The sequence below is a fragment of the Hyla sarda genome, chromosome 7 (assembly GCF_029499605.1).
Source record: "Hyla sarda isolate aHylSar1 chromosome 7, aHylSar1.hap1, whole genome shotgun sequence".
NCBI lineage: Eukaryota > Metazoa > Chordata > Amphibia > Anura > Hylidae > Hyla > Hyla sarda.
In genome coordinates, this window is record NC_079195.1 from 176312670 (window position 1) to 176337522 (window position 24853).

General features: G+C 42.2%; 1 protein-coding gene across 2 annotated transcripts in view; it reads right to left on the reverse strand.

Moving 5' to 3' along the window:
- Nucleotides 1-6697: 6697 nt before the first annotated feature.
- Nucleotides 6698-24853, reverse strand: part of PLAC9 (placenta associated 9) — a 37273-nt gene continuing 19117 nt past the window's right edge. Inside the window, exons 2-4 of one of the 2 annotated variants that reach the window (XM_056529966.1) lie at nt 23251-23339; nt 7981-8104; nt 6698-6904 (exon numbers count right to left, since the gene is read on the reverse strand). In XM_056529966.1, coding sequence (XP_056385941.1) covers nt 6894-6904; nt 7981-8104; nt 23251-23339 — 224 coding nt within the window. In that variant the 3' untranslated portion in view covers nt 6698-6893. Of the gene's footprint in view, nt 6905-7980; nt 8105-23250; nt 23343-24853 lie in introns of both variants that reach the window. The other variant, XM_056529965.1, reaches the window with a different exon arrangement.

Here is a 24853-nt window from a genome sequence, read left to right on the forward strand (position 1 = left end):
TTTTAGCTAATTATGTTACAGTGAATATGGTCTCAGTTAAACCAACCTTTTATATGTGAACTCCAGGCTTGTTTACCTTTTGAGATCCCATCACAGTTATGCGTTGTAGTTTTTTCCTTTTTTTTATTTTTAAAAATTTTTCATCTGCACACAATAAATAATGGCTGTTGGTGATCTGCTGTACTGACCAGAAATACTAAAATGTCATATTTTACAAATGATAACATGTAAAACAAACACAATTCACTATAGAGGTGAAACCTATTTAAAAGAGATGCCATATTGTGCCTGTATGCTTAAAATTTCTATTGTGTCTGCATATGTTCCCAGATGTTTCATGTGTGAATAAACCTGTTTGTATTATCCAGATTCCAGGGTTTTCATTTATGATTGGTAGACAGTTATATTGTACAGACCACTGCAGAAATACTAAACCAGGTTATATCCAGCATTTAATGTTATGTTCACCCTGTGTTTTTGAAAGTTACTGTTTAAGGGTGCGTTCCCACAGGGCGTATACGCAGCGTATTTGACGCTGCACAAAATTTACGGCAGCAGCGGGAAATACGCTGCGTATTCCTTGTTCACTATATACACAGGGCTGGGGACTAGAGATGAGCGAACTTACCGTAAATTAGATTCGTCACGAACTTCTCGGCTCGGCGGTTGCTGACTTTTCCTGCATAAATTAGTTCAGCTTTCAGGTGCTCCCGTGGGCTGAAAAAAGTGGATACAGTCCTAGGAGACTCTTTCCTAGGAATGTATCCACCTTTTCCAGCCCACCGGAGCACCGGAAAGCTGAACTAATTTATGCAGGAAAAGTCAGCAACTGCCGACCTGAGAAGTTCGTGACGAATCGAATTTACTGTAAGTTCGCTCATCTCTACTGGGGACCCCCGGGATCTTGGCTGCAGCACCCCACTTTCCTTACTGCACAGAGCAAACCCGCTCTGTGCCTAATGACGGTCGATACAGGGGCTGGAGCATCGTGACGTCACGGCTCCGCCCCTTGCGACTGCCATGCCCCTCCCATAGACTTGTATTGAGGGGGCGGGCCGTGACATCATTAGGGAGAGGGGCTATGCCACAATACTCCCCTGTATTGCCCGTCATTACAGACAGAGCGAGTGGGGATAGGGGATAAGATGTCTAGGGGCGGAGTACCCCTATAAGCAGACTTAAACCTACTATTTTTGGGGAAAAAACTCACAAAACCACAATAACCACATGTTGGGAGTGCAAAATGACAGGACAGCTTTTTAAGGTGTTTTGTTCAGGTCAAAAAAACACCAGAAAACTAAAAAAATGGAAATTTAGCTAAAGAGACGCTAATAGAGGAGGGTCCTGAATGAAGTGCACCCCACAGATAACTTGTGGACAATATGGGGACAAACAGATCTGAAAATTTCATAATCTGTAATGTGGACAATGTGGAACCTGCAGTGGTGAGACTTCACCTTATTTACACCATGATTTTGCATCCTGTTTAAATTAAAAGAAAAAATAACAAAAACAGTACCTTTAGGGCTCATTCACACGAGCGGATTTCTTTTCAAGCTTGCAGCGGATCTCCCACTGCGAGTTTGAAATAGAGCGGGGTCTCTGTGCGCTACCTGCAGCACATTTTCGCCAGCGGAATCTCCACTGTTAAAAATCTGCTGCAGACCCTATTGACTTAAATGGGCAACAAAATCTGCTATGGCAAATCTGCAGCAGAAAATACGCACGTGTGAATGTACCCTAAGGGTACGTTCCCACCTGGCGTATTTTGCTGCGTATTTGCTGCTGCGTATTTTCTAACCCATTGGCTTCAATGGGAAATAAAATACGCAACAGCAAATACGCAGCAAAATACGCCAGGTGGGAATGCACCTTTTAGGGTGCGTTCCCACAGGGCGTATACGCAGCGTATTTGACGCTGCGCAAAATTTACGGCAGCAGCAGGAAATACGCTGCGTATTCCTTGCTCACTATACACACAGGGCTTTCCGGCAGCAGCCCTATTTGTGTAGTGAGTTTTGGAGGCGGGGCCGTGTGCCGGCGTGTCTGTGACAGATTTTGTTGCCCATTTAAGTCAATAGGGTCTGCAGCAGATTTTTAACAGTGGAGATTCCGCTGGCGAAAATGTGGGAGATCCACTGCAAGCTTGAAAAGAAATCCGCTCGTGTGAATGAGCCCTAAAGGTACTGTTTTTGTTATCTTTTCTTTTAATTTAAACAGGATGCAAAATCATGGTGTAAATAAGGTTAAGTTTCACCACTGCAGGTTCCACATTGTCCACATTACAGATTGTGAAATTTTCAGATCTGTTTGTCCCCATATTGTCCACAAGTTATCTGTGGGGTGCACTTCATTCAGGACCCTCCTCTATTAGCGTCTCTTTAGCTAAATTTCCATTTTTTTTTTTTTCTGGTGTTTTTTTTCACCTAAACAAAACACCTTAAAAATCTGTCCTGTCATTTTGCACTCCCAACATGTGGTTATTGTGGTTTTGTGAGTTTTTCCCCCCAAAAATAGTTGGTTTAAGTCTGCTTAAAGGGGTACTCCGCCCCTAGACATCTTATCCCCTATCCAACTCGCTCTGTGTGTAATGACGGGCAATACAGGGGCCGGAGTATTGTGGCATAGCCCCTCCCCCTAATGATTTCATGGCCTGCCCCCTCAATACAAGTCTATGGGAGGGGCATGGCAGTCGCAAGGGGCGGAGCCGTGACGTCACGATGCTCCAGCCCTTGTATCGACCGTCATTAGGCACAGAGCAGGTTTGCTCTGTGCAGTAATTAAAGTGGGGTGCTGCAGCCGAGATCCCGGGGGTCCCCAGCGGCGGGACCCCTGTGATCAGACATCTTATCCCCTATCCTTTGGATAGGGGATAAGATGTCTAGAGGCGGAGTACCCCTTTAAACCCACATGGTGTTTTATATGGCATTTTTTGACAGAAAAATTTGAAGATTTAAGCCAAAGTCTCAATTCAGCTAACATCTTTTTTTAGAGCATTTTTGCACACACAAAAAAAGTGGAAACTTAGGCTTAGGCATTTTGCCCTGTTATCAGTTTATTATCGTAACCTAAATAATTTTTTTTTATTATTTGTGTATTCTTAAAGGGGTACTCTGCTGCTCAGCTTTTGGAACAAACTGTTCCAAACGCTGGAGCCGGCGCCAGGAGCTCGAGACCTCAATGCACCTTTAAAGGGGTATTTAAATATACAAAAACTTTACTCCATTTGAAATTATACCATACAAAGTGAAAATCCTCAACATATATAGTAAATGTTTTCAGTGGTCTCCCACATGCTGGGAGTTGTAGGTTTGCAACAGCTGGAGGCACACTGCTGTAGCTCTTTAGCAATTATAGCAAGTTTCTCATCCTATAAACTCTAGAGCATCAGTTGTGTCGTTCTTTAGTATGTGGGTAATTTAAGGAATGCAGTTTTGGGATGTTTATAAAACACAGGCATTTTTGGTGCATTATTTTCAGATGATGATGTATTTTAATTAGGCTTTATGTAAGTGAAAAAACCTGGTGATGTTAAAGCTATCCAGGGATAGAAAAACAGAGCTAATTTCTTCCTAAATAGCCCCACCATTGTCCTCAGGTTGTATGTGGTATTACAACTTGGCTCCATTCACTTTAATGGAACTGAATTGCAATACCAGAGGACAGGTGTGGCGCTGTTTTTCTTTTTTGGGGTGGGTGGGGGGTTTGGGACAGCTCTATTTTTCTAATACTGGATAAACCCCTTTAATACACAATATCATTATTTCTTTTAATATAATGGAGTGAAATATGCAGTAAATCCATATATAAAACCTGCAGATACTGCTGTGGAAGCGCCACAGACTCTCCAACTTGTCGCAGGTTTACACCACATGTGGCCTAATCTTCAACAGTTTCCTTATTACCTGTTTTCACAGGATTATATTTTTTGTATGTTAAAGAGGTATTCCGGCCTTAGACATCTATCCTCTATCTGAAGTATAGGGGATAGGATGCCTGATCACGGGGGCCACTGCTGGGATCCCCGTGATCTCTGTGCAGCACCTCCCATTCTGTGCCGGGTGCTGCTCCAGTCTCAGAGACGCTGGTTTTCCAAGACTGAGACATGACCCCTCGTGACATTACACCACGCCCCCTCCATTCATGTCTATGCCAGGTGCTGTACAGAGATTCTGGGGGTCCCAGTGGCAGGGCCCCCGCGATCAGGCATCTTATCCCCCTATCCTTTTGGATAGGGGATAATATATATAAGGCTGGAATACCCCTTAAAATGAAAATATTTTTAAATACTTGTCATCAGGGTTTCACCCCATTCAGATTGGTTACAAAGCAAGAAAAATAAATACTGGCAATAAGTGTTTCAATGAAATGTGGCCTTTTGTCCTTGGGGACTCAAAACACCAAAACTTTTATTGTAGGGTATGGTAACAGCAATCGATGCCAGGACCAACATAAAAAAGAATCCCGCACTGTACCACTCCCTTCCACAGTGCTGTCCAGGTATTGCAATGCAGCCCCATTCACCTGAATCTCGCGGAGATGTAGTTCTTTGCAAAATGCTTGGAAAGGAGCAGCGTTATGGAAAGTAAATACTTAAAGGGGTACTCTGCTGCTCAGCGTTTGGAACAAACTGGCGTCGGGAACTCGTAACGTCATAGTCCCACCCTCTCGTGATGTCACCCCCCCCCCAATGCAAGTATATGGGAGGGGGCGTGACATCATGAGGGGCGGGGCGATGACATTACGAGCTCCTGGCTCCAGCCTTCGGAACAGATTGTTCCAAATGCTGAGCAGTGGAGTACCCCTTTAAGGAGCCTCTTCGTTCTCATGGTCAGTGAAGGATCATGTGCTGATATCCCCATAAATTATGGCATCTCCTACCATTATGTCTCACCTGACAACTTACTTGATGTTTGACAACCTGAGGTTCATTCAGAAGTAATTCTCACTTTCAGAAGTTAAATGGGCACTGTCATGAAAACAAAAAATTGATATGTTGTAATACTTAAGTACTACAACATATCTCTAATATAGTTTAATTAAAAAAAGTGATTTTAAAATCACTTTTAAATTCGGCCACTAGGGGTCGCCCTCCTAGTGGCCGAATGCATTCAGCAGTGACGTCACCACTGAATTTCGACTCGTTGAAGCCTGGCAACGAGTCGAAATTCAATCACTGCTGTGCTCGCTCCCGCCTGTCAATCAGACAGGCGGGAGCGAGCGCTTTGAAGGAAGAGTACGCGCGCAGGCTCGGGGACAAGGTAAAGTATTATGTTCACTGTATTATGTATACATGTATTATGTATATGTTCAAGTATTATGTATACTGTTCACCTATACAGTATGCCTCCAGTTTCCCCACTACAACTCCCAGCATGCCCTGGGAGTTGTAGTGGGGAAGCCTGGAGGGACACTGAATAGATGAACTGAGGGGGAGTGGGTGGAGCGGCGGGGCCGGGGGGGGGGGGGTTGCGGGCTGCGCGGCGGGGAGGGGGTACTCTGGGTGAACTAAGGGGGAGGAGGAGTGAGTTGAGCGGCGCGACGGGGGCGGGGGGTTGCGGGCTGCGCGGCGGGGAGCCGTATGTGCTCCGGTGTTCACCTATACAGGGTGCCTCCAGTTGTTTCCCCACTACAACTCCCAGCATGCCCTGACAGCCAGTAGATGTCAGGGCAAGCTGGGAGTTGCAGTGGGGAAACAGCTGGAGGCACCCTGTATAGATGAACTACGGGTGGAAGTGCCGGCCCCAGCAGGCATCAGTGACGTGGTGCCTGCTGGGAAGTCTGCCTGGTAGTGAGCACGCTACCAGGCAGACAAAAAAGCATTTTTAATATGTAAAAAAAAATAATTAAAGGCAGGGAGGGGGTTAGGGATAGATGGGTAATAGCAGGGACAGAGAAAAAAAAAGTGATGGTGGGAGCTACCCTTTAAAGGGATTATCCAGGAAAAAACTTTTTTTATATATCAACTGGCTCCAGAAAGTTAAACATATTTGTAAATTATATTCAATAGTAGAGAGACAAACTCGGCACAGCTCGCCTAATTATTAGCACCTGTCATCCACTGCCTCTGCTGGCTCAACCACGTCTGATGGTGCTCACTGGTAATAGCAAAGTCCAATGCGAATATTCAATTGAAAAGAGAAAAGAAAACCAGGGCAACTCACCAAGTACGTAAACTTCAAGCTTCTTTATTAATCCATGAAGGGTATAAACAGTGCAAGACACGGGTGGACAGAACACAGGGGGACGTTCGTCCCCCTGTGTTCTGTCCACCCGTGTCTTGCACTGTTTATACCCTTCATGGATTAATAAAGAAGCTTGAAGTTTACATACTTGGTGAGTTGCCCTGGTTTTCTTTTCTCTTTTCAATTGAATATTTGTAAATTACTTCTATTAAAAAATCGTAATCCTTTCAGTACTTATGAGCTTCTGAAGTTAAGGTTGTTCTTTTCTGTCTAAATGCTCTCTGATGACGCATGTCTCGAGAACCGCCCAGTTTAGAAGCAAATCCCCATAGCAAACCTCTTCTAAACTGGGTGGTTCCCGAGACACGTGTCATCATAGAGCACTTAGACAGAAAAGAACAACCTTAACTTCAGAAGCTCATAAGTACTAATAGGATTAAAAAAAAAAAAATTAATAGAAGTAATTTACAAATCTGTTTAACTTTCTGGAGCCAGTTGATATATAAAAAAAAATTTTTTTCCTGGATAACCCCTTTTAATATGTTTTATATCAATACATTTAACATTGCACAGTTCCTTTAAAGCAATGGATGACAAGCTTCTGGTGTAGTAAAATATACCTTTATATGTCACAAAATGCACAGTGGAAAAATATATAAAGTGTATTCATAAAGTAGGTTTTGTCCTGCATGGGATCATGGGATAACTTCATCTAGAATCTGCAAAAAAATAAAAAAGAAATATAAAAGAAATTATTCTTTAATGTTTCAATATCTGCTAATACAGTGTTTCTCAAGCGCGGTCCTCAAGACCCCCAACAGGTCATGTTATCTGGATTTCCTTAGTCTTTCACAGATGATGTAATTGTGGTGATACCTGATCCACTGACCATAACTACATCACCTGTGAAAGACTAAGAAAATCCAGAAAACATGTTGGGGGGGGTCTTGAGGTCCGTGCTTGAGAAACACTGTTATAATACAGTATACCATTTTGGTAGATTGGACTTGTGAGGAACTATTCAGCTACTCACTTACAAGCCTCATTATGGCAGTAGTTAAAGGGGTTATCCAGGAAAAAACTTTTTTATATACATCAACTGGCTCCAGAAAGTTAAACAGATTTGTAAATTACTTCTATTAAAAAATATTAATCCTTTCAGTACTTACGAGCTTCTGAAGTTAAGGTTGTTCTTTTCTGTTTAAGTGTTCTCTGATGACGTGTCTCCCAGTTTAGAAGCAAATCTCTTCTAAACTGGGCATTTCCCGAGACAGGTGTCATCAGAGAGGACTTAGACAGAAAAGAACAACCTTAACTTCAGAAGCTCATAAGTACTGAAAGGATTAAGATTTTTTAATAGAAGAAATTTACAAATCTGTTTAACTTTCTGGAGCCAGTTGATATATATAAAAAAGTTTTTTCCTGGAATACCCCTTTAAAGTGGTATTCCGGCCTTAGAAATCTTATCCCCTGTCCACAGGATAGGGGATAAGATGTCTGATCGTGGGGATCCAGACACTGAGATCTTTCGCAATCTCCGTACAGCCCCCAGCATTCTGTGCCGGGTGCTGCTCCCGAGACATTACTTCATGGCCACACCCCTCGTGATGTCACACCACACCCCCTCCATTCATGTCTATGGGAGGGGGCGTGATGGCGTGACACTATATAAAAGTTATTTTTAGTGACAGGAACTCTTTAAAGAGAGAATGTTCTAGATATTATAAATGAGTCCATCCAGTTACGGAATGTTTTATATTTTCTTTATGTAAATATGTCTAATATATTTACTAACCTTCCTCGAATATATCCATGAGAGGGCCGCTCGGTGCAACCGACAGGGCCCAAGAAGATCCAGAAATGGTGTTGAGCAAAGAGTTGACTTCAGAATACAGGTGATCCACTGTGGTTTGCACTCTCTGTAAGGCATACATGATGAATAGGTAAGTTCTGCCAGCTATACGGTACTATAAATCTTCATTTGATAGAACAATACAATATATAGAACATATTTATATACGTCTTCAAGAGTTTTAGGTACAGCATATTACATCGGCAATACGTACAGTATATTATACGTCAGTGTACATGTAAATAGATGACACAAGGGGGTGCTATGGGCCTAGTTTCCATTCTGAATAGTAACATAGTTCATAAGGTTGAAAGAGTCCATCAAGTTCAACCTATATCCCTAATGAGTCCCTACTGAGTTGATCCAGAGGAAGGCAAAAAACCCTCACACTAGAGGTAAAAATTCCTTCCCGACCCCAAATATGGCATCAGAATAAATCCCTGCATCAATGTTCTGTCCCTAGGATCATAGAAATAATATTAAAGGTTTCAGGAAATATTTATCAGCTAAGATCATTTCCCCATAATAGACACTGTTTACACTTAGGGCCCATACACACTGTGGAATTTCTGAGGGGAGAAATTACGCCTGGAAATTTCAATGCAGCAACCCCCAATAGTTTTTTTTATGGGATTCTCCTCCAAAGTGCACACTGCAGAATTTCAAAATTATATTCCGGACTTTGTTGAAGAAATTAACATGGAAAGACATTGCTATGAACAGAGACAGGGCATGTCCGTGTGGTCCTAGTGCTGATTGATTCCAGGGGCACCTGCTGCACACAGTGCGTCCATCCGGAATTTCTCCAGGTGGATATTCCATAGTGTGAATGGGCCCTTAGTGTACCTCTGCAATGTTGAAAAGTAGATAGAAAAGGGTTGTAAGATCGAGACAGTTGCCAAATTTTATAGGGATTCTTTACTGCGCCAGTGTTCTGAACAGCATTCTGAACAACTTGATCGTGCGGTCACGCCACGCCCCCTCCATTCATGTCTATCGGAGGGGACGTATCAGCCGAAGCGCCCCCTCCCATACACATGAATGGATGTGACGTCACTAGGGGGAATGGCTGTGATGTCACGACCGCAGGAACCCAGCGTTTGTTTACAATGCCGGGGCTGTTAAGAGATCACTAGGGGCCCCAGCAGCAGGACCCCCATGATCAGACACATTATCCCCTTTACTTTGAAAAGAGGAAAGATGTCTAACAGCGAAGTACCCCTTTAAGACATGAGGTATATAAGACAGAGAATTTGGTGCATGTTGAACCCTTTCACCATTGCCTAAATACATGTGCAAGATGTCACTATTGAGCAATCTCCTACACTGAATAGTAAATTCTATTACTGAGGCCCTATAGATGAACTGTTGACACAAAAGCAGCACATAATAATACATATTGGAGTGTACAAGTGGCATTACCTCATTTTTTCAGTGTATAGTAGACCATGGCAATGAGCTATAGAAATATTTAGCGGGTGGGAGTGCTTCATACACAACTTTTTGTGAAAATGAAAGGCAGATGATCCAGCACTATTTCTATGCAGCTTTATTGAAAACACCCACAAAAAGAACCCCTGGGTGGGTTAGGGATCCCACTAATATATATCACACAAACCCGGGGCCTAAGCCCAGGGCACAAATCCCTTTAAGGTGAACCCCCCAAAATAAAATATTACTTTTATTGTATTATTATATAAAATGATGACAAGTGATTAAAACCACAAATTTCACTGTTCCAGATAAGTAATGAATTCTGGGATTAACCCAGTAATTTCCTGTCTTATGGGTCTGCAGTACCCAAACAAATGGAATCTGTGAAATTGATTAAAATCTGAAATTTGCCTCCTCTACTAGTTTCGGCGCATCTGCGCCGTCCTCAGGAGGAATATGCGGCAAACACCCGTCCACGTGTCTCACTCTGTCTTTTATATCCTAGGTTTATTACCTCATCACTCCCCGACACTCTACCAAGCCAGCAGATGTAGGCTTGCAATAAACCTCCGTCTGTATCTTGAGGTCTTCATCTATATAGATGTGCAAATCAAGAAAATTAATGGATCTGCATCCTACCTCACTGGTGAATACCATGCCTATACTATTAGTGTTGAGTTGGTGAACAAAATCTGTGAATAGTGAAGTATCTCCGTCCCAAAGAATTAGGACATCATCGATATAGCGCCCCCAAAAAATAATGTGATCAGTGAAAAAACTAAAAACCTCATCAAAAACAATAGTGTCTTCCCACCACCCAAGAAATAAATTAGCATACGTCGGTGCACAGGAAGCCCCCATAGCTGTGCCTTGTGTTTGGTGATAAAAAGTGCCATTAAATAAAAAATAATTGTGAGTCAAGATGAATTGGAGTAAATTAATTACAAAAGTGTTGTGTGCTGTGAAAAAAGTGCTCTTAGTGCTCAAAAAATGAGAAATGGCTGTGAGACCCAAGTCGTGTCTAATGTTACTGTATAGACTCTCTACATCTAAGCTCATTAGAATCGTGGATTCTGTTACTGATAAGTCCTGAAGCTTTAATACAGTATCCTTAGTGTCTTTCAGAAACGATGGTAAAGTGACAACAAAGGGGGCCAGTATCTTATCAATATAGACACTGGCACCCTGGGTGAGGCAATTATTGCCTGACACTATGGGTCTCCCGCGAATAGGTATAGTGTCCTAGTGTCCAATCGTGGGATGTGCATTATAAAGGTATTTGTGTTCATCCGTGGAAATAAGTAATTGTTCTTTGGCATCTGCCAGTAAAATTTTGAATTGGGCCAGGTATTCACCAGTAGGATCCGCTGATAGTGTTTCGTACTTTCCCCTATCATTCAGGGGATCCATTGCCATGGAGACATAGTCAGACCGGTCCATAATCACCATATTTCCCCCCTTGTCAGAGGGCTTGATGACTATGGACGGGTCCGCCCTCAGTGTCTCCAGGGCTTGTTGTTCTCCCAGTGTCAGATTTGAGTTAATTAAATGCTTCTGAGGACGGATGGACTCAATGTCCGCTGTAACAAGACTCACAAAAGTCTCTATATTAGCGTATTGAGAAAACAGAGGGGTAATCAGGGATCTAGGTTTGAGGTCCGTAAATGGTGCTTCAAATCCAGCGGCAATGCCTTCACTCTCTAATAGTAGCTCATGGAGCAAGTGTCTAGTCTCCTCGTCTCTCCTTAATTGTGATCTTGAGTCTGTGTCCAGTTGGATATGCCACTGTTTAAGAGCTAATTTACAGGCAAAAAGATTTACATCTTTTATCCAATTAAAGCCATCAAATTTGGGTAGAGGCGTAAAGGAGAGGCCCTTGGAGAGCAACTTAATCTCTTCCAGCCCTAGATGTCGAGATGATAAGTTGTAGATTCTAAGTTTATCTCCATCCTCTGGAGGATTACTACTCACTGTCTCTCTTAGATAATCTACATCTCCTATGTAGGCCCCTTCATTGGTCCCTGTCCTAATGGTAAAAAAGGGGGGGGGGGTTGATGACAGAACCCTGACTTTGCATGTTCGTTATGACAGATGGTGGATTGAGATATGTAGCAGGCTGCACGTCCTGAAACATGAGTGTATTTACTTGAGTAGATCCCTGACCCCCTGTTCCTGGATTGGGAAAAGTCCCATGTCTTAAATTCATGGGTGGGTTCATGCCCATCCCTCCCGATGTTGATAACCAACCAGTAGATGATGATGGTCCAGAGGGTTGGCCACCACCCTGCTGTTGCCATGTTGTAGTTGGGTAGTTGTGTGTAGTTGGAGCTTGTTGATATGAAACCCTTTTGGGTTGTTGGGGTCTACTCTTATACGTCTTGGTCTTACGTTTGTACGTATTACGTGATGTATTAGAGTCTGATTGGAAACCCTCTGTACCAGAGGTATCCGTTTCTGACACGTCCGTATAATGGGGTGTCTGTCTGAATTGTGTATTGGGCCTATATTGGCCACTAGTAGTACCGTGGTTTTGTGCGCTATTGGAGCCCTGATAGCTATACACTTGACCAGTCGCAAAATCTGTAACGTCACGTACGTATTTTTTGTGTTTTTTCTCTTTTATTTCGTTTTTTAATATTTCAAGATGTTTCTGCAGTTTAGTCTCTAGGACACTAAATTCTGGATGAGTGGAAAATGCTTGGATCTCTTTGATCTGATTTTCCAGTTGGAGATTTACTGTATTTAGATGTTGCTTTTCGTACTCCAATAGATAGTTAATCATGCGCAATGAGTTGTCTGTCAAGAGTTGTTCCCAACCTTGTAAAAAGGTACTATCTTCCCTATGTGAATTCGGGGTAATATGAATACGTAAGCCTTTATATACTATTTTTTGTTTCAGATAGGTTTCAAAGCTGGTGACTTCCCACCATGCTCTTACACACTGTTTATAAGTCTTAGTTAAATCCCTGAAGGCCTGTTGTATATCCGTTTGATTTAAAGGGAGATTGGATGTAGAAAATACATGGTTAGCTTCAGCCGCTAAACTGTCCGCATTGAATCTCTGGTTAAGAAAACCCGCCATACTGCGGTGTTATATATACATGGAGAAATTGAATGGGAATTAAATCCCTCTCTTAATCAACCACAAAAAGAACCCCTGGGTGGGTTAGGGATCCCACTAATATATATCACACAAACCCGGGGCCTAAGCCCAGGGCACAAATCCCTTTAAGGTGAACCCCCCAATAAAATATAACTTTTATTGTATTATTATATAAAATGATGACAAGTGATTAAAACCACAAATTTCACAGTTCCAGATAAGTAATGAATTCTGGGATTAACCCAGTAATTTCCTGTCTTATGGGTCTGCAGTACCCAAACAAATGGAATCTGTGAAATTGATTAAAATCTGAAATTTGCCTCCTCTACTAGTTTCGGCGCATCTGCGCCGTCCTCAGGAGGAATATGCGGCAAACACCCGTCCACGTGTCTCACTCTGTCTTTTATATCCTAGGTTTATTACCTCATCACTCCCCGACACTCTACCAAGCCAATCCTAGATTCTTTTCCTTATATCCAATAGGTACTTTCCACCTCACTTACCTGTGTGGAATGTGGCCAACCAGGTGGATGTTTACCTGTTCTTATCTGATGACGTGAACTGCTGTCATCACGATGCGCCACTGTTATGATGTCCCGATCATGTGTGTAGTCACATGATCGGTTGATCGCTTGTCCTGTTGCCGCGCATGCGCCCGGACTTAAACATCGCCTCCCATTTGGTGCGCAGGCGCGGGGACTTAGAAAATGTTCCGCTCGCTTCCACTGTGTAACTCAATGACAGATTCAGCGTATGCGCTGGGACTTAGAAATCCACGGTCCATTCATTTTCTATGTATGTTGCTATTCCGGAGCATAGACATACAGTCACTCTGACTCTTATATGTATCTTATGCCGGAATATATTAGGAAAAGTCCTTCTTTTCTAGAGATGAAGCTATAAGGTGATGATATTATATAACAACTTGTAGATAGTCTGATGGTTGTCACTGACATTTTACCATTCTGATATATATCTTCACAATGATATCACTGTAACTAAACATAGCTGATATTCATTATGTATTATGTATAACATGAGGTAATAAATTCTGTATCATAAGGTAAGGATATCAAAATTAAGATGCATAATACAGTTAATATTTGTAGTGCTTTATATATGTAGAATAATAAATGTTACGCCGAGCGCTCCGGGTCCCCGCTCCTCCCCGGAGCGCTCGCTTCTCTCTCGCTACCGCAGCGCTCCGGGCAGCTCCACTGACCCGGTGCGCTGCGATACCGTCTCCAGCCGGGATGCGATTCGCGATGCGGGTGGCGCCCGCTCGCGATGCGCATCCCGGCTCCCGTACCTGACTCGCTCTCCGTCTGTCCTGTCCCGGCGCGCGCGGCCCCGCTCCCTAGGGCGCGCGCGCGCCGGGTCTCTGCGATTTAAAGGGCCACTGCGCCGCTGATTGGCGCAGTGGTTCCAATTAGTGTGTTCACCTGTGCACTCCCTATTTATACCTCACTTCCCCTTCACTCCCTCGCCGGATCTTGTTGCCATTGTGCCAGTGAAAGCGTTTCCTTGTGTGTTCCTAGCCTGTGTTCCAGACCTCCTGCCGTTGCCCCCGACTACGATCCTTGCTGCCTGCCCCGACCTTCTGCTACGTCCGACCTTGCTTCTGTCTACTCCCTTGTACCGCGCCTATCTTCAGCAGTCAGAGAGGTTGAGCCGTTGCTAGTGGATACGACCTGGTCACTACCGCCGCAGCAAGACCATCCCGCTTTGCGGCGGGCTCTGGTGAAAACCAGTAGTGACTTAGAACCGATCCACTAGCACGGTCCACGCCAATCCCTCTCTGGCACAGAGGATCCACTACCTGCCAGCCGGCATCGTGACAATAAATTCTATTCCTGATTGCAAAATTGGTTATACAAACGGTCACTAAAGGGTCGATTTATTGTTACTAAATGATCCAGAAGAACTGTCAGGTAGATTTGTCAGTCACCGTCAAAGTAAATATGTAACATATAGTCATTTCAAATGGTTGTGAGTTGAATATATGTCCCACAGAATAAGACCACAATGTGGTCAACTGATGTTTTGAGTCACTACCTGCATTAAATATTCCTATATATAATTAATTACACAATCAATAGGTCATGATCCTATAGTTAATTGACGACATCATATGATCTTAAATATGATGGGATGACCATATATAAACATAAAGGTAGGTATTATCTATATTGTTCAATCGAATTTTAGTGCTGGGGAGATAAATGACCAGTGGCAAACAATTGTAGAGAAGAGTTCTAACTCCTACTTCATTCAAATTCCCTATTCCCATGGGACCTTCCATCATATTATCAGAGTGGACATAGTGTACCTAAGGGGTGTTTTATTGTCATCTCAAATTTGCCTTGAACCATAATAACTTATTGCGGATCTAGAAAAGCGGTGAAGGAAAACCCTTCATTTAGACCCAAAGGGGCCATACTTTTAAGTCTATGTATCCATCTCGCCTCTTCTTTCAGTAGTAATGAGTCTATATTGCCTCGCCTGGAACCTAGACGTAACTGACAGAGGCCTACAAAGCTTATGTCTTTCAAACTGCTGTTATGACAAGCCTGCATATGACGAGATATAGGGGTGTCCTTTGCTGTTCTTATGCAGCTTAGATGCTGGGAAATTTGTCTCTTAAATTCTTGGGTCGTTATACCCACATAGATTCTCGGGCATGAGCAGACGGCCACATAGATAATATTTTTGCTATTACAGTTCATAAATTGCCTAATCTCATAAGTCCGAGAGTCTATGGGGTTCGTGAAGGTCTTGCCTTTGATAATATATGTACAGAAGGTGCAATGTCCACATGCATATGAGCCAACCGTCTTGTTGCTCAGCCAATTTTTGCTCGTATTGGATGTATCTAGATGGCTATGCACCAACAGATCTTTTAAATTAGGTCCCCTCCTAAAAGTTATACTTGGTTTCGCTCCTATCGCAGGTGCCAGATCCCTATCATTCGACAGCAAATGCCAATGTTTGCGAAGGATTCCCATGATCTTGTTGGTATATCCATCATAGGATCCTATGCATCGTATTTGGTTTTCTTGATCTCTACGGGTTTCAGACCTGAGTGTGTGATTTCTGTCTGTTTCTTTCGCCCGATGGTATGCTCTTTTTAGGTGTTTCCTGGGGTATTGTCGTTGTCTAAATCTGGAAAAAAGTCTCTTACTTTCCTCTTCAAACGTAACATCCTCTGAGCAATTAAGACGTTCTCGTAGATATTGTCCTATGGGGATACTGGCCTTGAGGCGATCCGGGTGCCAACTGTTCCAATGAAGGAGCGAGTTGGCTGATGTAGGCTTGCAATAAACCTCCGTCTGTATCTTGAGGTCTTCATCTATATAGATGTGCAAATCAAGAAAATTAATGGATCTGCATCCTACTTCACTGGTGAATACCATGCCTATACTATTAGTGTTGAGTTGGTGAACAAAATCTGTGAATAGTGAAGTATCTCCGTCCCAAAGAATTAGGACATCATCGATATAGCGCCCCCAAAAAATAATGTGATCAGTGAAAAAACTAAAAACCTCATCAAAAACAATAGTGTCTTCCCACCACCCAAGAAATAAATTAGCATACGTCGGTGCACAGGAAGCCCCCATAGCTGTGCCTTGTGTTTGGTGATAAAAAGTGCCATTAAATAAAAAATAATTGTGAGTCAGGATGAATTGGAGTAAATTAATTACAAAAGTGTTGTGTGCTGTGAAAAAAGTGCTCTTAGTGCTCAAAAAATGAGAAATGGCTGTGAGACCCAAGTCGTGTCTAATGTTACTGTATAGACTCTCTACATCTAAGCTCATTAGAATCGTGGATTCTGTTACTGATAAGTCCTGAAGCTTTAATACAGTATCCTTAGTGTCTTTCAGAAACGATGGTAAAGTGACAACAAAGGGGGCCAGTATCTTATCAATATAGACACTGGCACCCTGGGTGAGGCAATTATTGCCTGACACTATGGGTCTCCCGCGAATAGGTATAGTGTCCTAGTGTCCAATCGTGGGATGTGCATTATAAAGGTATTTGTGTTCATCCGTGGAAATAAGTAATTGTTCTTTGGCATCTGCCAGTAAAATTTTGAATTGGGCCAGGTATTCACCAGTAGGATCCGCTGATAGTGTTTCGTACTTTCCCCTATCATTCAGGGGATCCATTGCCATGGAGACATAGTCAGACCGGTCCATAATCACCATATTTCCCCCCTTGTCAGAGGGCTTGATGACTATGGACGGGTCCGCCCTCAGTGTCTCCAGGGCTTGTTGTTCTCCCAGTGTCAGATTTGAGTTAATTAAATGCTTCTGAGGACGGATGGACTCAATGTCCGCTGTAACAAGACTCACAAAAGTCTCTATATTAGCGTATTGAGAAAACAGAGGGGTAATCAGGGATCTAGGTTTGAGGTCCGTAAATGGTGCTTCAAATCCAGCGGCAATGCCTTCACTCTCTAATAGTAGCTCATGGAGCAAGTGTCTAGTCTCCTCGTCTCTCCTTAATTGTGATCTTGAGTCTGTGTCCAGTTGGATATGCCACTGTTTAAGAGCTAATTTACAGGCAAAAAGATTTACATCTTTTATCCAATTAAAGCCATCAAATTTGGGTAGAGGCGTAAAGGAGAGGCCCTTGGAGAGCAACTTAATCTCTTCCAGCCCTAGATGTCGAGACGATAAGTTGTAGATTCTAAGTTTATCTCCATCCTCTGGAGGATTACTACTCACTGTCTCTCTTAGATAATCTACATCTCCTATGTAGGCCCCTTCATTGGTCCCTGTCCTAATGGTAAAAAAGGGGGGGGGGGTTGATGACAGAACCCTGACTTTGCATGTTCGTTATGACAGATGGTGGATTGAGATATGTAGCAGGCTGCACGTCCTGAAACATGAGTGTATTTACTTGAGTAGATCCCTGACCCCCTGTTCCTGGATTGGGAAAAGTCCCATGTCTTAAATTCATGGGTGGGTTCATGCCCATCCCTCCCGATGTTGATAACCAACCAGTAGATGATGATGGTCCAGAGGGTTGGCCACCACCCTGCTGTTGCCATGTTGTAGTTGGGTAGTTGTGTGTAGTTGGAGCTTGTTGATATGAAACCCTTTTGGGTTGTTGGGGTCTACTCTTATACGTCTTGGTCTTACGTTTGTACGTATTACGTGATGTATTAGAGTCTGATTGGAAACCCTCTGTACCAGAGGTATCCGTTTCTGACACGTCCGTATAATGGGGTGTCTGTCTGAATTGTGTATTGGGCCTATATTGGCCACTAGTAGTACCGTGGTTTTGTGCGCTATTGGAGCCCTGATAGCTATACACTTGACCAGTCGCAAAATCTGTAACGTCACGTACGTATTTTTTGTGTTTTTTCTCTTTTATTTCGTTTTTTAATATTTCAAGATGTTTCTGCAGTTTAGTCTCTAGGACACTAAATTCTGGATGAGTGGAAAATGCTTGGATCTCTTTGATCTGATTTTCCAGTTGGAGATTTACTGTATTTAGATGTTGCTTTTCGTACTCCAATAGATAGTTAATCATGCGCAATGAGTTGTCTGTCAAGAGTTGTTCCCAACCTTGTAAAAAGGTACTATCTTCCCTATGTGAATTCGGGGTAATATGAATACGTAAGCCTTTATATACTATTTTTTGTTTCAGATAGGTTTCAAAGCTGGTGACTTCCCACCATGCTCTTACACACTGTTTATAAGTCTTAGTTAAATCCCTGAAGGCCTGTTGTATATCCGTTTGATTTAAAGGGAGATTGGATGTAGAAAATACATGGGTAGCTTCAGCCGCTAAACTGTCCGCATTGAATCTCTGGTTAAGAAAACCCGCCATACTGTGGTGTTATATATACATGGGGAAATTGAATGGGAATTAAATCCCTCTCTTAATCAACCACAAAAAGAACCCCTGGGTGGGTTAGGGATCCCACTAATATATATCACACAAACCCGGGGCCTAAGCCCAGGGCACAAATCCCTTTAAGGTGAACCCCCCAAAATAAAATATAACTTTTATTGTATTATTATATAAAATGATGACAAGTGATTAAAACCACAAATTTCACAGTTCCAGATAAGTAATGAATTCTGGGATTAACCCAGTAATTTCCTGTCTTATGGGTCTGCAGTACCCAAACAAATGGAATCTGTGAAATTGATTAAAATCTGAAATTTGCCTCCTCTACTAGTTTCGGCGCATCTGCGCCGTCCTCAGGAGGAATATGCGGCAAACACCCGTCCACGTGTCTCACTCTGTCTTTTATATCCTAGGTTTATTACCTCATCACTCCCCGACACTCTACCAAGCCAATCCTAGATTCTTTTCCTTATATCCAATAGGTACCTTCCACCTCACTTACCTGTGTGGAATGTGGCCAACCAGGTGGATGTTTACCTGTTCCTATCTGATGACGTGAACTGCTGTCATCACGATGCGCCACTGTTATGATGTCCCGATCATGTGTGTAGTCACATGATCGGTTGATCGCTTGTCCTGTTGCCGCGCATGCGCCCGGACTTAAACATCGCCTCCCATTTGGTGCGCAGGCGCGGGGACTTAGAAAATGTTCCACTCGCTTCCACTGTGTAACTCAATGACAGATTCAGCGCATGCGCTGGGACTTAGAAATCCACGGTCCATTCATTTTCTATGTATGTTGCTATTCCGGAGCATAGACATACAGTCACTCTGACTCTTATATGTATCTTATGCCGGAATATATTAGGAAAAGTCCTTCTTTTCTAGAGATGAAGCTATAAGGTGATGATATTATATAACAACTTGTAGATAGTCTGATGGTTGTCACTGACATTTTACCATTCTGATATATATCTTCACAATGATATCACTGTAACTAAACATAGCTGATATTCATTATGTATTATGTATAACATGAGGTAATAAATTCTGTATCATAAGGAAAGGATATCAAAATTAAGATGCATAATATAAAATACAGTTAATATTTGTAGTGCTTTATATATGTAGAATAATAAATTATTTTCCTGATTGCAAAATTGGTTATACAAACGGTCACTAAAGGGTCGATTTATTGTTACTAAATGATCCAGAAGAACTGTCAGGTAGATTTGTCAGTCACCGTCAAAGTAAATATGTAACATATAGTCATTTCAAATGGTTGTGAGTTGAATATATGGCAGATATTCCCGGAGGATATATGTCCCACAGAATAAGACCACAATGTGGTCAACTGATGTTTTGAGTCACTACCTGCATTAAATATTCCTATATATAATTAATTACACAATCAATAGGTCATGATCCTATAGTTAATTGACGACATCATATGATCTTAAATATGATGGGATGACCATATATAAACATAAAGGTAGGTATTATCTATATTGTTCAATCGAATTTTAGTGCTGGGGAGATAAATGACCAGTGGCAAACAATTGTAGAGAAGAGTTCTAACTCCTACTTCATTCAAAGTTTCACTGATCACATTATTTTTTGGGGGCGCTATATCGATGATGTCCTAATTCTTTGGGACGGAGATACTTCACTATTCACAGATTTTGTTCACCAACTCAACACTAATAGTATAGGCATGGTATTCACCAGTGAGGTAGGAGGCAGATCCATTAATTTTCTTGATTTGCACATCTATATAGATGAAGACCTCAAGATACAGACGGAGGTTTATCGCAAGCCTACATCAGCCAACTCGCTCCTTCATTGGAACAGTTGGCACCCGGATCGCCTCAAGGCCAGTATCCCCATAGGACAATATCTACGAGAACGTCTTAATTGCTCAGAGGATGTTACGTTTGAAGAGGAAAGTAAGAGACTTTTTTCCAGATTTAGACAACGACAATACCCCAGGAAACACCTAAAAAGAGCATACCATCGGGCGAAAGAAACAGACAGAAATCACACACTCAGGTCTGAAACCCGTAGAGATCAAGAAAACCAAATACGATGCATAGGATCCTATGATGGATATACCAACAAGATCATGGGAATCCTTCGCAAACATTGGCATTTGCTGTCGAATGATAGGGATCTGGCACCTGCGATAGGAGCGAAACCAAGTATAACTTTTAGGAGGGGACCTAATTTAAAAGATCTGTTGGTGCATAGCCATCTAGATACATCCAATACGAGCAAAAATTGGCTGAGCAACAAGACGGTTGGCTCATATGCATGTGGACATTGCACCTTCTGTACATATATTATCAAAGGCAAGACCTTCACGAACCCCATAGACTCTCGGACTTATAAGATTAGGCAATTTATGAACTGTAATAGCAAAAATATTATCTATGTGGCCGTCTGCTCATGCCCGAGAATCTATGTGGGTAAAACGACCCAAGAATTTAAGAGACAAATTTCCCAGCATCTAAGCTTCATAAGAACAGCAAAGGACACCCCTATATCTCGTCATATGCAGGCTTGTCATAACAGCAGTTTGAAAGACATACGCTTTGTAGGCCTCTGTCAGTTACGTCTAGGTCCCAGGCGAGGCAATATAGACTCATTACTACTGAAAGAAGAGGCGAGATGGATACATAGACTTAAAAGTTTGGCCCCTTTGGGTCTAAATGAAGGGTTTTCCTTCGCCGCTTTTCTAGATCCGCAATACGTTATTATGGTTCAAGGCAAATTTGAGATGACAATAAAACACCCCTTAGGTACACTATGTCCACTCTGATAATATGATGGAAGGTCCCATGGGAATAGGGACTTTGAATGAAGTAGGAGTTAGAACTCTTCTCTACAATTGTTTGCCACTGGTCATTTATCTCCCCAGCACTAAAATTCGATTGAACAATATAGATATGTTTATATATGGTCATCCCATCATATTTAAGATCATATGATGTCGTCAATTAACTATAGGATCATGACCTATTGATTGTGTAATTAATTATATATAGGAAGATTTAATGCAGGTAGTGACTCAAAACATCAGTTGACCATATTGTGGTCTTATTCTGTGGGACATATATCCTCCGGGAATATCTGCCATATATTCAACTCACAACCATTTGAAATGACTATATGTTACATATTTACTTTGACGGTGACTGACAAATCTACCTGACAGTTCTTCTGGATCATTTAGTAACAATAAATCGACCCTTTAGTGACCGTTTGTATAACCAATTTTGCAATCAGGAATAGAATTTATTATTCTACATATATAAAGCACTACAAATATTAACTGTATTTGATATTATGCATCTTAATTTTGATATCCTTACCTTATGATACAGAATTTATTACCTCATGTTATACATAATACATAATGAATATCAGCTATGTTTAGTTACAGTGATATCATTGTGAAGATATATATCAGAATGGTAAAATGTCAGTGACAACCATCAGACTATCTACAATTTGTTATATAATATCATCACCTTATAGCTTCATCTCTAGAAAAGAAGGACTTTTCCTAATATATTCCGGCATAAGATACATATAAGAGTCAGAGTGACTGTATGTCTATGCTCCGGAATAGCAACATACATAGAAAATGAATGGACCGTGGATTTCTAAGTCCCAGCGCATGCGCTGAATCTGTCATTGAGTTACACAGTGGAAGCGAGCGGAACATTTTCTAAGTCCCCGCGCCTGCGCACCAAATGGGAGGCGATGTTTAAGTCCGGGCGCATGCGCGGCAACAGGACAAGCGATCAACCGATCATGTGACTACACACATGATCGGGACATCATAACAGTGGCGCATCGTGATGACAGCAGTTCACGTCATCAGATAGGAACAGGTAAACATCCACCTGGTTGGCCACATTCCACACAGGTAAGTGAGGTGGAAAGTACCTATTGGATATAAGGAAAAGAATCTAGGATTGGCTTGGTAGAGTGTCAGGGAGTGATGAGGTAATAAACCTAGGATATAAAAGACAGAGTGAGACACGTGGACGGGTGTTTGCCGCATATTCCTCCTGAGGACGGCGCAGATGCGCCGAAACTAGTAGAGGAGGCAAATTTCAGATTTTAATCAATTTCACAGATTCCATTTGTTTGGGTACTGCAGACCCATAAGACAGGAAATTACTGGGTTAATCCCAGAATTCATTACTTATCTGGAACTGTGAAATTTGTGGTTTTAATCCCTTGTCATCATTTTATATAATAATACAATAAAAGTTATATTTTATTTTGGGGGGATTTGTGCCCTGGGCTTAGGCCCCGGGTTTGTGTGGTATTTATTGAAAAGACGGCACACAGGTAAAACTAGCCTGAACTCAGACGCGTTTCGAGCGCATGCGCTCTTTCTCGGTGATCACCGAGAAAGAGCGCATGCGCTCGAAACGCGTCTGAGTTCAGGCTGGTTTTACCTGTGTGCCGTGTTTTCAATAAAGCTGCATAGAAATAGTGCTGGATCATCTGCCTTTCATTTTCGTTGCTGGTGTTGGCTGGACACCGATCCGGGCACATTACAGGGGATTGGAGAGCTGGTGTTTCCACGTGGACGCAACTTTTTGTGGCAATGATTTATTCAGCTTCTTGAGCTAAAGCCAGAAGTAGATCTAGCTTGAAGGAGATGTAAATGTCCCTCCTTTATACTTCCCATAGTTCTTTTTGAACCCCCCCCCCCCACACACACACACACACTCATTTTACAGTCATATTTGATCCATTGGCTTATTCTAGTCTAGATTTCTGCGCAGATATATTACCTCCTCTATAGCATCCAGACGTTTGTGGACCTTCTGGTGTTCGTTACACCATTCTCCTCTGTCTTTGAGTAAGGTACTTACAGGATCAGCTGCTAAGGGTTAAAAGGCAAAATGTTAGGATAAAAACTCCAGACATTTAAATTATTATGTAAATTCAAGTAGAGAAAACAGACATGGTCGCACATCCACAATTTGTATTTTGATCTACTTGCTTCTCAGTATAAATTCAAAAACTAACAGGCCACCTATTTAGAGTGGGTCCCTAATGTCCCTAGCATAAAATGGCATAGCACTGGGCGGCAACTCTGCCACAACCTCTCAGCCCAACCCTATATAAATGAGCAGGAAGCTGCTCAGGGCCCTTTCTTTTATGGCAGCCTCCCAGTCTGACTGGGAGCACATGGTAAGTGAGCTATTATACCTTGTTCACACTGGTGTAGTGCTGTGCGGCGTCCATTGCTGCCATGGCACCATGTCTGTGGGGAGGCGCGGCCCAGGGACTGGTGTGAGTAGCATTGGGGCTGCTCTGCCAGTGGGTCGTTCCCCCTGCGGGCACTGGTGTTGCGGCGGTGGTGGTAGCCGCTTAGTGCTACGCCATTTTATGCTGGGGACGTTAGGGACCCACTCTAAATAGGTGACCTTGACGTGGCGAGTGGGCTTGTACTTTTTTGATCAAAATGTATACTAGCAACCTGTTAGTTTTTGTATTTATGCTGAGAAGCAATTAGATCAAAAAACAAATTGTGGATGAGCGACCATGTCTGTTTTCTCTACTTGAATTCACAATAGACATGTGCAATTCGGTTCGGCACGAATGTCTTAATTAACGAATTTTACCGTTTTCGTGCATTCGGACCGATCCGAATGCACGAAAACATATTTTGAACATTCCCGAATAGCCACGATAATACGAATAGCAAAGTAACGAATACATTCGTTATTTCCCGACAATAATGCTGTAAATAACGAATGCATTTGTTATCCGTAAACGACCGAATATAGATTGTTTGATTTTTCGGATACATTCGGTATTCGGGTACATTCGGTAAATCTTTTTATTCTTTTTTTGGACTTTAGCGATCCTAAAAAATTATGCTGATACCTTTTTTATAAAAATTTCGTAGGGTATCATAAAAAAATCATAATAAAAAAGATACAGTGGTAATGGAAAAAATTGTATCTAATGAAATGTATCTTTTTTATTATGAAATGTTTATTCATTTTTAAACAGGGATCAATTTATGTGAGCGGGTAAAGCACTAAAAATGTAGCCGACAATAATGAAAATGTAGTGTGTGCGTGTTTTTCACTTTTTTTTTAAACATTTTTTAGGTAGTACTACTACTCCCAGCATGGAACACACTCTTCCATGATGGGAGTAGTAGTTACCTGTACTAATTGACAGATTGCAGGGGTCCCTTGCGATCATCTTGTATAATGTATAGATGCGGCGGCTGCTCTTCTATGGTCCCCTGCACTCACGTATATATACACATATTCATATTTCCCGCAGAGCTGTGATTGGCCAGATGGTTCCAGCCAATCACAGCTCTCTGTGAGAAATAGGAATATGTGTATATATACGGCCGTGCAGGGGACCATA